Genomic DNA, 17,418 nt, shown 5'->3' on the forward strand with positions numbered 1-17,418 from the left:
TTTTGTTGATAGATAATAGTTATCGGATGTTTGATGTGAAAACAAAATACGGTTATTTTGTCAAGAACACATGATTTTCTGTCTGATTGGGACAACAAGTCAGATGGAGCTGGAAATTAGTTTGAAACCACCTTGTAGTCCCAATTAATTCATTCACTGCCAGATATTTCGATTTTATAATGAATATCTGATGTTATTTTTCAATCTGACCCATATTGAGTGACAGGAAAAATGCACATTTTGTAAGAAAAATGTAATAATCCAGGATACTATACCCTAACACAGGTAAAAGTCTCTGAACATTTTCTTGATGAATATATTCTTTCTCATTTCAGAAGCTAGTTTTGTCTTATTACTCAAGTGTAATCAGTAAGTGGTTATACAAATATGTCTATGCAATTAAAGCAACGGCTCTATTTCTCATGGTCAAGGGTTTAGTGCTGGTGGCACAATATAAAGCATTCAGGACCTTTACGAGAAAAAGCTGTCGTAAACTATAGTCTTCGTATTGTGACTCGGTTTCATCACAACTAGTGACACACTTGAAGAGCCTTTCATTAGTTTTGAGTCACTGTCATTATCCTTCCTGCGTCTTTTGTCTCTTTCTCTCTCTTTTCCCCTGTCTCGGCATAAAGTCATTAACCGAGGCTGCTGGGGTGATGTGGCCACTCACACACACTAAAAGGGCAATGATGCTCTTGACATTCTTCTAAGCTAAACCTTCTCACCTCCAATAATCCTGCAGCTTCCTCTGACATTTAATCACCGTTCATGTCCACCGTCCACCATCAATACTGGACACGTGCGGCGGGAGAGACGCCATGTCTGGTTCACCCTTTTCACCTCACATCTCGGGCCTGTCGTGAAAACTCAAATGGGAATCTGATCTACATGGTTGTGAGAGCAGGTGTTTATTTGGAAATGTGCATAATGGAGCACTTCTTTCTCATTATTCTCATGCTTAGATAACATAAAAAAAAAAATACTTACCAAGGTTTCATTTATAGTATTTGATAAAAAAAAAATGCAGTTCAAATGTAAAAATGTGAAATATTACTACATTTAAAAGAACTGGTTTCTGTATATATATATATATATATATATATATATATATATATATATATATATATATATATATATATATATATATATTTAACATGTAATTTTTTAAGCTGAATTTCAGCATCATTATTCCAGTCTTCAGTGTCACATGATACCTCAAAAATCATTAGAATATTCTGAGTTGGTGCTCAATTATTATCAATTACTTTTGGTGATCAAATAATGGTGATGCATTATTTGACAAATAGAATGCTTAAAAGAACAGCATAAAAAATAATAAATTTCTGTAACATTATAAATGTCTTTTTTGTACTTTTGATCAATTGAATGATTTAAAAAATAATAATAATAATTGTATATAAAAAAAAAAATGATTGGCAGTGTATCACAATTTCCACATTTATTAAGCAGCAAAATTCAGCATTGATAATAATAAGTAATGCTTCTTTAGCAGCAATTGATTTGGCATATTTAACAGAGAAGCCTGGAATAATGATGCTGAAATTCAGCGTTGCATCACAAGTTAAAATTACTTGTTAAAAATCTATTAAAAAAGACAGCAATCTTTTAAATAAAATAAAAATAAAAATAAAAATTGTTTCACAAAATGTATGCTTTTACTGTATTTTATCAAATAAATGCAGCCCTTGTGAGAATAAGTGGTTATTTCAAAAACATTAAAAATATATATTTATATTTGTATTAACTTTTATCCAGTTACAGTTATATTCATTCCACGCGAAAAAAGGAAAGATGAGTAACACATTCATCTTTTTCTCATTATTTGTCGTTTTGATGGACTGCTGGCCTGTTCGCTTGAGGTTCAAGGCTGTTTTTATATTTCTTTTTTCTTCCCATCTGTAAGTCTATCAGATGTTATATTCTTATATTATGTTGGAATATATCATATTCTGAGCAAAGAAGATAGTTTGACATTTGTCTGACTGTAGCAAATATCCCATTTTTATGAAGTCAACATAGTTCAGAGGTGTGGCAGATGCTGTTTAGTATCTATATCTCTCTATTTTTGCATGTTTTTAAGTATTAATTTAAACAGAAGCAACGATGTTATGTGGCCAAATAGTTCACAAGCTTAAATGACCTTGAAAACTCACTCTGGGGGAGTATAAATGAAAATATTGTCATGGAGGGAAAGTAAATCACAAGGCGGTGCGGGCCTTTCTCAGGCAATGCGACTGTGAAGATCCAGCCATAATTCAATATGAGCATCACTAAAGATCCCTTTGAGGGAACCAAGATGGAAAATAACCACATGAAATGGCAGTCAGAGAGCAATTTATAGCTTTTGTTTCAAATTAGAAGCTATACAAAGAATATGCGTTCTGATTGAAACGAGGGACGTGGCGTAATGCCATCCAGATGGAAATACAATTTTACTAGCGTTATGCATATTAAAGAAGACCAAAGTCCTCCACGTGTCCTTTTTTATTTTCTGAAAAGCAAGCTATTTTCCCTGCAAACTGCCTTTCTGTCATTTCTCTGTTGCTTGCAACCTTAATATCAATGCATCTCTTGCCCTCTAAAGGCCAAACAGTGTTGTCTCTGTGGGACACAGAAGGCCATAGGCTACTTTGAATAATTAGATAAATATCTTTTATGTAAAATGACTTGGTTCCTAATTACTTGTGGGCAACTGTGAGCTTATTTTCCCTGTATTATGTAGTTAAGACTTCAGTAATACCAATGAGTCTATTTTCATGTCAACAAGAACTTTAGCTAATTAGCAACTGCAGGTTTTGGAGGTTCACTTTCACCTAATTGGGAGTCTAATTAGCACCATTTGATTTAGTCGACGTGGAAACTTCAGCAAGGGCCATCTGACACCACCAAATCCCAAATGATCCCGAGTTGCCAATCACCCAAAGTTGACGTATTTTCTTTTCTCAGCTAAACAGCTGTTTGCTTTGGTGCAAAATACATGTTACTTCCATATAGAGTGCGTATGCTGTGTATTTATGGATCTGCGGGTGTCATTCATTTCTCCCTATGGTGTTTGTTTTCATTTGAAGATGATGCAGAAGTAAATTGCTCATGATGGAAACCGTATACAGGTCAGATATATGATCTTTGTCTCCTTTGCCCTTTCGCCATCTCTCAGAGAGACAGATTGACAGAGAGAGTTTGTACAATAGCACTGCATGATTTTCATCTCTAGATGGGCTACTTTGATTTAGTGGTGCAAGACCACAATCATCCACATACGCACACTTTACGGCTGTCATACTGACGGCAGACAAGCTTTGATTTAGAAGAACCAAAGTGAGAATTTAAAGATATATTTCAGCAGAATAGGGGCCTCGAATCAACAGGAAGGGGAGCAAAATCAGAAGAAAATGTGCATGGGAGCGTGAGAGAACCTTTTTCTGGAGTGTGTGTTGTTTCTTTGACATGCCTGAAAGCAATTGTGACACACTCGAGATCTGAGAAAGGCCCCGCATTCGAAATGATCAAAGAGAGGAATTTATGCAAAAGATAAAACACAAATAAACAAATTAAGCTTTAATGTACGACCTCAATGAGTGGCCGATATGGAGAACGCTGTCTGTTAGCATCTTTTTTGAACCTGATACTGTAGTTACAACATCCACCTGCAGGGGCTAACTGAAATATGTTCATATTTACTGCATAATTTATTAATAATCAAGGATGCATTAAATCAATCAAAAGTAACAGTAAAGACATTGATAATATGACAAAAGTTTTCTATTGTGAAAAAAAAAGTTATTTTGTAAATTTCTATTCATCAAAGAATATTGAAATAAAACAATTTTCCACAAAAATATTAAACACCACAACTGTTTTCAGCACTTATAATAATTTCTTGAGCACAAAGTCGACATATTAGATTGATTTATGAAGGATCATGTGACACTGGAGACTGCATAAAGTCAAGAATAATAAATGTATAAAATAAAACAAATACAGAAATGCATATAGAATATATATAGAATAACCAGCCAAACGGTGACCTCTCAGTGTTGTCTAATTCAAGAGGCCTTATCAAACTTTACCTGAACAAATCTGATGCATTTTCTTTCCGTTTCTCTTTCCCCAGCCATTGGACTATGAGACCAAAAAAGCATACACATTTAAAGTGGAGGCCTCCAATGCACACCTGGATCCCCGGTTCCACAATTTTGGCCCGTTCAAAGACACAGCGACAGTGAAGATAAACGTCCTTGATGTGGATGAGCCTCCGGTCTTCAGCAAACCCTCCTACGCGATGGATGTTTATGAGGACACGCCACAGGGCACCATCATAGGAGCTGTGACAGCACAGGATCTCGACGCAGGAAACAGTCCAGTCAGGTATTCAAATATAGCACACATAAACAAATAAGACTATGGTCTGGTTACCGGAGAGTTGTTAGTTCAGTCCTTGCAAAAAGCGAGCCATCACTATTGTGCCTTTGAGCATCATCTTTAGAAGATGTTCCAGACTTAAAGGGATAGTTCACCCGAAAAAAATTAAATTCTGGCATTAATAACTCATGTCGTTCCAAACCTGTAAGACCTTCGTTTATCTTCGGAGCACAAATTGAGATATTTTTGATGAATTTCCGAGAGCTCTCTGACCTTGAACACGATCAAGGTCCAGAAACGTAGTAAGGATATCATTCAAATGATCCACGTGACATCAGGGGTTCAACTGTAATTTTACGAAGCTACGAGAATAGTTTTGTGCTCACCCTGGTACCATTTTGGAGAGGATCACATACGTAAACAATGTTCTGTTCTGTGTCAGCAGCTACCTAAGCGGATATGTTGTTTACATTGTTCACGCTGTTTAGGCTTTGATCTGAACGTAAACAATGTATTCGCATTAATATGTTGCATACGTTGTTTACTCCAAATCAGTGTAGTGCCATTTTGGAAATTCTGAGGTTTGAACGCAAACACCGCATCGACGCAGTGCGGCTGACACAGAAGAGTGTATGCCATATGGCACTACGCTGATTTAGAGAGACACAGAGGAGAGGAATTGTTGAATAAAGTCGTTTTTTTTTTTTTTTTTCGTGTACAAAAAGTATTCTCGGTGCTTCATAATGTTACGGTTGAATCACTGATGGCAGATGGATTATTCTGACGATGCTTTTCATACTTTCCTGGACCTTGACAGTGTTATTTATTTGGCAGTGTATGGGACAGTCTCAAGCCTCCCTGTTTTTATCCAAAATATTTTAAATTGCGCTCTGAAGACGAACAAAGCTTTTACGGGTTTGGAACGACATGGGGGTAAGTGATTAATGACAAAATTTACATCATTTACAACGTAAGGCAAGTTTTATTATTAGAGATAGTTCCCACCGTTTACATGCTGAGTTTCAGCTTCTCCCCTCTGGATGTCAGTTCTGGCTCCTCGGTGGAGATCTAGACGATATAGGAATACTTTTGTACCTGCAGCTATAGAACTAATAAATGTTAAAAGCAGGAGATGACACTCTTCGCTATGCATGGTTACTTTATGTATTTTAGGCGGGCGCAGAGGGTGTGTGTAGAAGCATATTGTCATGAATTTTTTATGTTTTAATATTTATAGTATTGTATGTCTTATGGATTGTCTTTAGGATGGATTGCTGAAACTCTTGTCTGCATCTCTTGTATCCCTTTAATACCAAAATGTTCATTTTTGGGTGAACTATCCCTTTATTTTTTTTTTCCATGGAACAACTGATTGTGTGCCAAATTACACAGTATTTGTGTTTACTAAAAACAGCAGCATGCTGAAAGATTTACCTTGTTTTATAATCCATTATGTTTTAGAATTGCACTTCTTAAGATTGCTTTTAAAGTTTTACAAGAAGATAAACCGTTGATGCACCACTGCGGGGTCCAAAAACTACCTAACATCCCAGTTAGTTTGTTTCTCTATGAATATTTCATTCAATATACTGTAAGAAAGCAAAATGGACAAAGGAAAGGTTTGTGTAACTGAAAGGGCTTTGTTTTCCCTTTGTTTTGGCCTTCCCTGATTAATTATTTAGAAACATTGTAACATTGCTCAAAGGGGATGTGCACTTTCTCATCGGAAAACAATGGGCTTCCGTGCGAAGGGAACAAAGCTTTTAAAAATTCGTCTATAGACCCCGCATGTCCACGTTGCGGCCCATGGAGTAGAACAAAATAGTTAAAGTGCTTTTTGGTATTGAAGGTTTCTGCAACTTCCACCAAAGCTTTTTAAGTTTTCTCCAAGCTTCAGGGGTCAAGAAAAGAGCTGCAGAGAGATCAGAAATGGACAGACTTATGAAAAAGTACATTTGTCCGAAGCTGTTTTGTTCACATGCACAGAAGTTCACTGAAGCCTTTCTTGAGGTAAACCAACCAAAGAAGAGTTCAGAGCCCCACAGTGAGCAAAATGTACTGATATGAGAAACGTAGAGTTGCTCTACAGCAAATTACATGTGCATTTCTTCATTTAGAAGAAGCTTTTAACCAAAGTAACTGAGACATGAGGAAATACAACATAAGAGGTTCACCCTAAGGAGGCATTTGCATTAGAAATGCTGTATAGTTCCTGGAGTGATCAGAGAAGACCAGAATAGAACCATGATGACAGACCAGATTAAGGTCAACGTGAAATTGAAATTCACCCTCTTATCGTTCTAAATGTTTGCATAATTCATCTGTGTTTTTAAAAGAAAATAAAATGTTTATCTTTTAAAAACGTCTAGCAACGTATTTTTTTCTTTCAGAATTGCACTTGTAAATGAATCATATTATTAAAGCAAAATGGGTTTTGAACAGCATTTCATGTTGATTTTAGATCCATTTGTCCTTGGATGTTCCTGTATTTATGAATTTAGTTTTTTTAACATACTCAGCTTTTCCTCTGGGATATTTATCTTATTGCACATTAGGATCTTGGGCCCAGCAAAACTGCAATTTCAGCCGAATCGACCCTCAACTCTTCAGTTTCTTTTTCCAAATACTTATAAATTTTTCATGTGTTAATTAACATTTGAATATACTGACCCATGATTAAAGCGAATGTCCTATTCAATACACTAATAGTTAATAAGAGGTAAAATTCATTTATTTAACTGACTCTCACATCATCCTACAGGAACAGAACAGAGAGTCATGTTAGTTGTAAAAATAGGACACATTTGATGTTCTGCTTCATCTCTCTGCACAGCCAAGGGTCTGTCGAGCCGGTCTCTAACTACTTTCTACAATGAATAATTTGCTCATCAGTCTGTTTGTTTTGTAATCTCGTAGTCTTGTAAAGATTAATGAAGCAGCATATTGAAATTCTGTTTGAAGCTTTTTTCATGTAGCAGTAGCATTGGCTGTTTAAAAAATTGAAATAAAATTATATACACATATAAAATGCTTTGCTCAGATAAATTAGGTTAACCATTAGCTAATTGGAAATCAACTTAAACTTATGTGGCTGTCAGAGAAAAAAAAAAAAAAAAAAAAAAAAAACATAAAATGTAAACAAAATTGGCCTGATGGAACATTAAAAAGAACATGAAGATTCAATAATGAACATTTTTAAATATTAAAAAAAAAAGTTGCATGCGCTGCTTTCCAATCTTGTTTGATCTTCATATTAAATATTTGGCTTTCAAAAGCAGCTTATGATGACAATGGCAGAACATTTTAGAGATATGTTCTTTTCCCAAATGTTTCATGCTTTGAGAAGTGCTATATTAACACACATTCCAGATGAGTCGGTTTTATATGCATTACATTCCCACAGCTGCAGTCTCTGTATGGGATTTATGATGATTATTATGGAGAATCGGGCCTCCTAACGTTTGTGGATCACAACATCAAAGGCTTTTGTTGAGAATCCAATGCAAATGCACAAAATCCTCAGATGTTTTTTGTTGACCACCTTTTGAGTGAATTTAACAAGGCAGCCGCTGAAATGTGGAAAATATAAACACCGTGGCATCTCACCTCCCACTTAATTTCTCTTTGCTCAATTCTAGGTCAAGCCACAAATAAATAAATAAGCAGCGTTGAAAATATCAGCCTGCATTAATGCGTCCAGAGTTCAGAACAGGTTTGCAAAAGTGTTAGTGAGAGAATGAGTCCAAAGCATCAAGTAAGAACATGCACAAGGTCAATGAAAACCCAACTTTTTCAATGTTATTCATATTCATGCATACTGGTTTGCAAAGTCTCAAAGAGACACATGTAAAATACCACCTGAGAATGGTTACAGGGTCCGTTAACAAGGTTGCTAGGCCATTACACCGATGTTCACAGCTGTTCAAAACTGGACCCCACACATCACAATTCACTAGAGTGCACAATATTTCCATTTCAGCTTGCCGCATGACTAAATCAAACATAATGAGGGTGTGTAAAACTGTGAGGATGAAAAATTAGAAGAAAAAAAGTAATACATACTCTTGAGTATCATTATGTTCATCTATGGTACTAATCTAGTAGTACCTAACCTAGTTAAAGTGAAAATGCCCCTCAAATGTAAGGGCGTGTTTACACGTGATATTGGTTTGATTATAATGAACACTTGTGCAATTGCACTGTTATTGTGGTTCATTTGAATAAGCGTGAACACTGCCATATGAACCTTGGCACATGTCAAACAGTGAACTTGAAATGAACTCTGGCACAGCTCAACTGAAAATGAATGCAACACGGACTAGAAAAATCTAAACAAACCCAAAACAGGATGTGATGTCACAAGATGTGACCCTAAAAAAGGTTGCACTTGGCAGGTTTGGTTTGATTAAAACAAACTCTGCTGCTTTATTGTGGTTCATTAAAATAAGTGTGAATGCTGCAATATGAAACTTGGTGGCCGTCAAACAATGAACTTGAAATGAACTCCCCTTACAAAAAAATAAGTTTATTCAAGTGTACTATTAGTATACTTCTTTTAAACTAAAAAATAGGAAAGTATGCTTTTAGTTTACTTTTTATGTACTTCTCAGAAATGGGCTTGAAATAAATGACATTTAAGTATACTTGACTTATACTTACAAAGAGTCTAAATATATTTGAGCTATACTTGTGCTCCTAGAATCCGTGTTTTCATTGTTATACGGTAGAGGGCGCTAGTACACATCTTCTGTACAGAATTTCCAAAAAAACACAAGTGAAGAAGAAAAAGAAACAACAGATACTAACACGATCATCTGACATGAAACAGCATCAAAACTGTAACTTTATGGAATAAAATGTCGACCGATGAAGTGGTAATAATTACAGTCAAGCTTTGGGGTGTTGATAGACTCCATCTACGTTTTGATTATCATGCTGATCCCTGAATCAAATTCATAGTCTTATTTCAGTTTTTTTTTTTGTCCAAATTGTTATTTCTTTATTTTTTATGAAACTTACCCACATTAAAGTGTTTAAAAAAAGAATGCATGAAGCTAGAATAAAATGTTTTTGTTTACAAGCAGATACACTGTTCTTTCTTTGGATGTTTTGTATATTCAAATTAAAACCTAAATAGGGACATAGTAGTATACTTAAAGTATGATGTAAAGTTCGTTTATGAGTATACTTGCAGTATAAAACTACTAAACTAGTAGTTTACTGAGACTATACTTCAAAGTGTACAAATTATGTAATTAGTAAACTATCAGTATACCTATAAGTTCACTTTTAGTGTAATTGCAGTACAAACTTAGAGATAAACTAGTCTTTTTAATAAGGGTCTGGTGTGTTTGGCTGATAAATATGAATGCAAAACAGATCAAACACATCTAAACGAACACAAAACAGATCTTCATTTGTGTGTGTAATGAATTCCTGCCACTGTTTTGACTCATTTAAGCTTAAGTTATCAGCAGGTAAAAATTTTACCGTATGTATACAAAAACAACCAGTGCATTTAATCCAGCTCAGAATTGTTTTTGTTGCTACGTTTGCAAAACATATGTAATAAAAGTCCAATCAGGTTTGTGACTGTATCCTTATGCCTTTGGCTTTGTCTGTTAAAAATGAGAGAGTAAATGTGAGGATTAAACAGGGCAAATTAGTTTTAGACTGCAATACCAAAAAAGTGCTGATGGGAGTGTAAAGTTCTCCAGTTGATTTACTGACAATGTGCAAATTAAAGAACACAGAATAAGATCCTTTCCATAATGACAAATTCCATCTACCAGGAGCAGCACTAATTAGCGTAAGGTTGCAAACAAACAGAGACGATTATAATCAGGTGTGGGTAATCCACCAACAACACAGGCAAAAAAAAAAGTGACCCTGGACCACAAAACCAGTCATAAGTAGCACATTTGTAGCAATAGCCAGCAATACATTATATGGGTCAAAATTATTGATTTTTTTATGCCAAAAATCATTGGGATATTACGTAAAGATCATGTTCCATGAAGATATTTTGTAAATTTCCTATCATTAATATATAAAAACTTAATTTTTGATTAGTAATGTGTTTTGAAGAGATTTTTTTTTGGTATTTTTAAGGTGTTTTTTTCTATATTTTTTGTTTTTTTTTTTTTTTTTTTATAATTTTTATTTTATTTTTTTGCACCCTCAGATATCAGATTTTCAAAAAGTTGTACCTCGGCCAAATATTGCCCTGTCCTAACAATACCATACATACATGGAAAGCGTATTTATTCAGAATTCAAATTGACCCTTATGACTGGTTTTGTGGTCCAGGGTTACAAATGTGTTAAATCATGCTTTTACGGGGCATTAAATAATGGTGCAAATACCTATAGAGAATGATTCATTTTGATACTCTTCCACCATAAATTTTGCATCTGAAAGGGAAAGGGCAATAAGGTCAGCTACAAAAATAAATGTGTCCATGCCTTTTCAGCTCTAATTTTCCACTGCGTGTCCTTAGTAAATCCTGACAATAGTTTTTTTTAAAGCCAAAAGAGGGTTTTTGTTGGCGCAAGCTGTTAGTAAATTTGGCCCTAAATTTGTTCTCTGTTCTTCAGGTATTCCATCGACTGGAAGAGTGACCTGGACAGCTTCTTCGACATCGATCCTGTCAGAGGAACCATCTCCACCAATGAGCTTCTGGACAGGGAGAGTATAGCCCAGCACAACATTTCAGTTGTGGCCACTAAAGTTAGTAAGTATGGCTGTGAACCTCAGAAGTGATTCATAAAAGTTCAGTTGTCTTAAATGCTGGGATTTCTTGCGGACTGATTTACGGTGACCCATCGCAGTGCAGTCAGCAGCAAATTCCATTAAAGTCTGCATTTTACGAGAATTCATAAAGTCTGATGACTCTCCAGGAATATGTATCATTATTACAGTGTCTTTCCTTTCTCCTTGACTTAGTGAATTTAACAACTGATGTATTTCAATTTTCTTAACTTGCTGGTGAATTAATTGTTCCTTGCCATCAAGGCGGTCATTTATAGAAGACTCAATGATAAGACAGCTATGATAAACAAAATCTTTTTTTTTTTTTTTTAAGTCAGTTGCAAATATTACAGTAATCCATAATTACTCTTTCATTTTATATATACTTTTATTTTTGATTAACATTTAAAAAAAAAACTTTTAGTCACCTCAATTGCAGCCAATCAATTGCAGTCTGGTCTACATTTTTACTTAGTTTGTTTATTTATTTATTTTCAGGTTAAATATCCCATTTTTATTGATCATAAGAAATTTTCCAAATTTTCGCCACATAAGAAAATATATTCATTCTTTGGTAAAACATAATAATGACTTAAAAATCATAATTATGAGATAAAAATCGTGGCATACTACTGTAAGTGAAAATGATGAAGTACGTCAACATCATTCATTTACATGGCACAATTCACTTTATATGTCATAATTAAGACTTAATTTAAATAATTAAACAATCACAATTTTTCATCAAATTCACCTTTATCTCATAATTACAACTTGGTATGTCAATTCAGATTTTTTATATCATAATTATGACTTAGTATGTCACAATCTTTTGTCATAATTTCCACATTTATCTTATAATTTTTACTGTTATGTCATAATTCTAATTCTTATGTCATAATTATTATTTAACGAAGTGCAATTTTCTTCCTCTGAAATGGGCTTCCATATGTTTGATTTTGAAAACTGTCAGATTATGGTGTGGGGGGGTACAAACTGCATTTCTTATTGACCGTTTTAGGAAGCAGTTTGAAAGGCGATCAAGCACCAGTGTCACAGATGTCATTGCTGTAACTGTGTTTGTGTCGGAAAAGATCTGTGGATTGAATCACGACGTAAATAAGCAAATCCATCGTCATCAAGTCGTCAAATCCTCCAAGAAGTCCCCAACGCCATTATCTTGGTCGATATGTGGTGCTCAATCAAAATTACAAACGCGGCGACTCACATTCATTAAGACAGAATGGGGATGAGAGGTCATTAAAAGTTGAGCCTTCATCGCCATGGTAACGGTTATTACTCACTGTCTCTCAAGGTTGCACTGGTGATATGCTAATTGTGATTTCTAAAGCTAATTTGGGAGAGACTAAAGCTAAGTCGGTGATGTTAAACTGCCCTCCTGTCCTGCAATGGGAATTGTCCACCCTGTGTTAAGCTCCATTTTTATTCATATTCTACTATCAGTGTCTTTTAGACAATTTTACATTCTGTTCTGTAGGCCCAGATGGATTCAGAGAAATCACAGAGCACATAGTTTGACATTCCCAACTCATGGCTAAACTAGATATTATAAATATAGCCAATGTTATTCAAAAGTATACATTAATTCTTCTTAAACTAGGCCATATCTGCTATTTTTGACTATAAATATACACACTCATACATTTGCAACATCATATCTCACAGTTTTTCAGTCAAATAATCGATTTTAATTTTGCATGTCCCTGAAAGTTATTTAGTCAAAACTTTTTTGCCCACTTTGACCATTTGAAGCTGTTAACTATGAGCACTAAGTATTTAACATGCCATTTTTGCTTTCCTACAACTTATAAATGCTCATATCACCATCATGTGATGTGTAATATCCTTACTTGCATTATACAGTGTCTTGTACAAAAACATGCTTGACAGCTTTTATTTCTCAGAACCAGTGATTATGAGGTGCGGAGAACACCTGTTCAGCACCATCACAAGATAGTCTAGCATAAATCACAGCTTCTTGTTTTTTTTTCCTCCCTCTCCTGTGATTTTTTAGGGCCGTTAATGTCACACCAGGTGGAATTCCAGATGTTCTGGTGCCTCAGAATCATACTGTACTAAATATGAAAGTGCTGAGGGAAGCATGAGTCAGCACACAGTTTCCAAACACTCCACGCTTGTTGCACATCATGAAAACTTCTGCTTTTAGTTTCCATTAGGACAGCAAACATTTACATAATCCCTTCTGTGATGCTCATTACAATAGAGTCAGCTTGCTGAAGGAAAAACTATTTTACACTACAGTTAGAACCAATATGTTTTACAAAATATGTTAAGCAGACATAATTATTTGTTTACATCTTGTACAGCATCAGGCCCACAATCAAAACTTGAAAATGAATGTGCTGTCCTCATATATAGGCTGTTGTAGGGGCTACACAAACTGTCTGTCAAATCTACAAAGAAAGCAGAACTGTTTTATCTTAAAAAAGACACACATTTTAAATATATGATTAGAGCATTTTCATTCGTTTGAAGCCAGGCTAGCAATAACCATCGAAGCACGAGCAAAAACATCACAAACACACATTTACAGTTATTCTGTCATAAGATCTAGCGTACAGCAAAATAGACGATTTCTCCTTTATACAACAGCGCTATCTAGTGGCAAAATCCCTCATTTAAGTCGTTAAGTTGAAGCCATTGTAAACACTGTTGTGGTTTTAATAAAAACCTCACTAGATTTTAAGATTTTTATTTTTATTTTTTTTTTTCTAAAAATGTATTGTAAAATATTACAAAACCTAAATAAACCCTGATGCATAAATATAATCATTGCTAGTCTTTTTAAATATATTTTGTTGGTGTTTACCCACTAAGTTTGTCCACTTTAATTGAACAGATCAATTTCATCGGGACGTTGAAATTTCAATTTAAAATTTAAGTTTTGATCTAAACTTATTTAATGATCTTTATTTATTTTTTTTTTTTTTTTTTGTTTTTTTTTTTTTATTTGTTGGTAGCAGTATGGTTTAGTTTAAGTAATATTAAAGATGCCAGTCATATCAAATTATGGTTGCAGGTAGTTTGGGTCACACCCTGAATTGTTAACAAAAACTATTATTATTATTTATAATTATTTTCATGACATATTGAAATGCATCAAATGTATGCAATTAAAAAAATTATAAATGTTGCCATATATTCAGTAATTTGGTTGTCTGAACATATCAAAGATGTTGGTTCAAATTTTGGACTTAGTTTGAAAATCGAAGTGAATTGCATTTAACTTTTAGTTAGCCAGAGCTCCTTTTAAAACTCCAACAGTGGCTACAGAAAAAGTAATTTGCTGCAGGACATTTGGGGCAGAAGCACTGGACCTGGAGAATGATGATGTGTCAGATATCAGATAAATTGTAGCAACAGTAATTGTTATTTTTTTATACTGGACATCAGACACCCTGGAGCCCCTGAAGCTAAAGTAACAAACAGCTGCACACACACACACACACACACGCACACACAAACACACTTTCTCCCCAGGAAGATTGCTCATCTTCATCAAGGTCGCCCACAGGTCTTGGCTTTATACGGGACCCTTGAGAGGGATGAGTTCAGATCCCTCGTTCTAAGCCTTCTCACCTCACATGCTGAGCCCATCTCACAGATCTGATCTATAAAAGTTTATTCCACACTGATGTTCACCTCCACACTGCAGAAATCAAACAATATCAGTGAGACGTGTTCAAACAGAGAGGACGCCGCTGACCTTGTGTGTCAGCTAGAAACTTCTTATTTTTAGGCAAACTTTTACCTTATATTCTTATCCACTAAACCTTTTTTTAGTAGTTTTAAGAATAGAATAGAAAATAATAGAATAGAATAGAATAGAATAGAATAGAATAGAATAGAATAGAATAGAATGTCAGCCTATGAAGAATACTTAAATCCCCTTTAAAGTTTTCAGTGTAAAACCACATGATGGCAGTACAGTATATTAGTGGTTTAGAACATAACGTTCAGTACAGTGTACTACTTTCTTTTTTGACTGTAAATTATGTCCTCAGTCGTGTATTAATAATTTATTTTGGTTTCTCAGCAGAAGGCTGATGTCATATGATTTTAGTAAAGAACTGTGGAGTTATTAAAGGGATACTCCACCCCAAAATGAAAATTTTGTCCTTAATCACTTACCCCCATGTTGTTCCAAACCTGTAAAAGCTCCGATCATCTTCGGAACACAATTTAAGATATTTTGGATGAAAACCTGGAGGCTTGTGACTGTCCCATAGACTGCCAAATAAATAACAGTGCCAAGGTCAGCAGAATTTTCAGCATCATTACGCCAGTCTTCAGTGTCACATGATCGTTCAGAAATCATTCTAATATGCTGATTTGCTAAAAAAAAAAAAAAAAAAAAAAAAAACTGATTATTATCAGTTATATTTTTGTATAACAAGATTATGTGATTAATACAATGTTTGAAAAGAACAGCACTTATTTAAAATAGAAACATAATATATTTTTGTATAACAAGATTATGTGATTAATACAATGTTTGAAAAGAACATAAATTATTTTGAATAGAAAACTAAACTTATTTTATTATTATATTTTTATGACATTTCGGTATATGGTGACGTGATGATAAATTCAAAACCATTAATTGTCTGATGTTATAGTGCAAGATGCATTAAAAAAAACATAATATTTTCCATTTTTTAAACAGAAATCCAAAATAAAAGGCATCATTGCTTTCTCTGTCCTTTAACAATTCATATATCCTTTAAAAATAGAATAACTGGCTAAAAAAAATCTTTACAATCATCCTAAGGCGAGAGAAAAGTTTCCCTAACTGAAGAACGAGTGCAAACTTGCACATTGTAATGTGTGCTCTGTGTTGCTCATGACATATAATATCTTATGTTTGTGTGTAGATAACCCAGTGCTGACCAGCAGAGTGGCCGTCACAGTTCATGTGCTGGACATTAATGAGTTTCCACCAGAGCTGGCCATGCCTTACGAGACTTTCGTGTGTGAGAGCGCCAAAGTCGGGCAGGTGAGTGAATACAAATGGTTGTGTGTGCATGTGTGTATGTTTGCATGTCCAAAACCAATTTCTGGTCTAATGAGCCATTTAAGATGATGTATGACAGACTCCAGAGTCTGACACTCTCATTAAATCCTGAAAGTGTACTATATTCCAGCTTTAGCCAGGTACAGTGTGTGTGTGTGTGTGTGTGTGTGTGTGTGTGTGTGTGTATATGTGTGTGAGCGGTTCCTAATCTACTGTATCTTACCCACTTACACTGAACCACTGAACCTCAGGGTAAACAGGAAAACCTTTTTGAAACATGCTGTGAGATATTTTATACAATATTTTCTCCTATTGCATTTCTTTGTATATTATGCGAAAACAAAAGGGTTTTTTTTTTGTGCATTTAAACCTCACCACCATAATGAATGAGGTTAGTGGTTGCCAGGATGTTGCTATGTGGTTGCTAATGTGTCTGAAGTTGTATCTAGGATGTTGCTATATGGTTGCATTTAAACCTCACCACCATAATGTATTTTATTTTATTTTTTATTTTATTTTACTTTATTTTATTTTATTTTATTTTCATCCTACTACACTAGGTGCCATGAAGGAATAAAAACACTTGTGCAGTTGCTAAGGTGTTTGGAGTGGTATCTAGGGTGTTGCTAGGTGGTTGCTAGAGTGTTTTTATTATTTTATATTTTATTGTAATTGACTATTTTTTACAGTCTTGCTTCACTAGTTACCAAGAAGGGGATTTTTTAAATCATTTTTATTCTATTTTTTCACCGTCCTGTTTCACTAGGTACTCGGAAGGAACAATAAAAACTTAGACATGAGATTATTTATTTATGTATTTATTTTTATTTAAGTTATATTATAAATCTTTTTCTTAGTTTAGAGCCTTTTTGTTAGTTTGAATGTGGATGACGCTTCTGGCCAGAACTGTGTGGTTTGATTGATACATTGGACAGGAAGAGCCTGGTGGGTAAGTGATACATTAGTGCTGCGCTAATGGTCCTACCCAGCATGCACCTGTGGCACTGGTGACAGCCCTACAACAGGTGATGCCAGTGAGAGGGTGGGCGGTACGGACGGCTGTTAGCTACAGAAGATTGATCTGCTTGTAATAGTAGTGCACAGTGTATCATGATCGCTGGATTGAAAGCAGACTAATTGGTTTTAGATGCAGAATCGAGGAGAAAAACCACAGGAGCACTTGATTAAACATTACTGAGCAGATGCTGCCGACTGCCACTTATCTT

At 34.8% G+C, this 17,418-nt stretch overlaps 1 protein-coding gene across 1 annotated transcript in view; it reads left to right on the plus strand.

Moving 5' to 3' along the window:
• LOC109107675 (cadherin-12-like) overlaps positions 1–17,418 on the plus strand; it is a 78,597-nt gene that overhangs the window by 49,912 nt on the left and 11,267 nt on the right. Inside the window, 3 exon segments of the mRNA XM_042735942.1 lie at positions 4,139–4,392; positions 10,983–11,119; positions 16,053–16,174. Of these exon segments, the coding sequence (XP_042591876.1) occupies positions 4,139–4,392; positions 10,983–11,119; positions 16,053–16,174 (513 nt within the window).

Source organism: Cyprinus carpio, chromosome B12 (assembly GCF_018340385.1).
Source record: "Cyprinus carpio isolate SPL01 chromosome B12, ASM1834038v1, whole genome shotgun sequence".
Taxonomy (NCBI): Eukaryota; Metazoa; Chordata; class Actinopteri; order Cypriniformes; family Cyprinidae; genus Cyprinus; species Cyprinus carpio.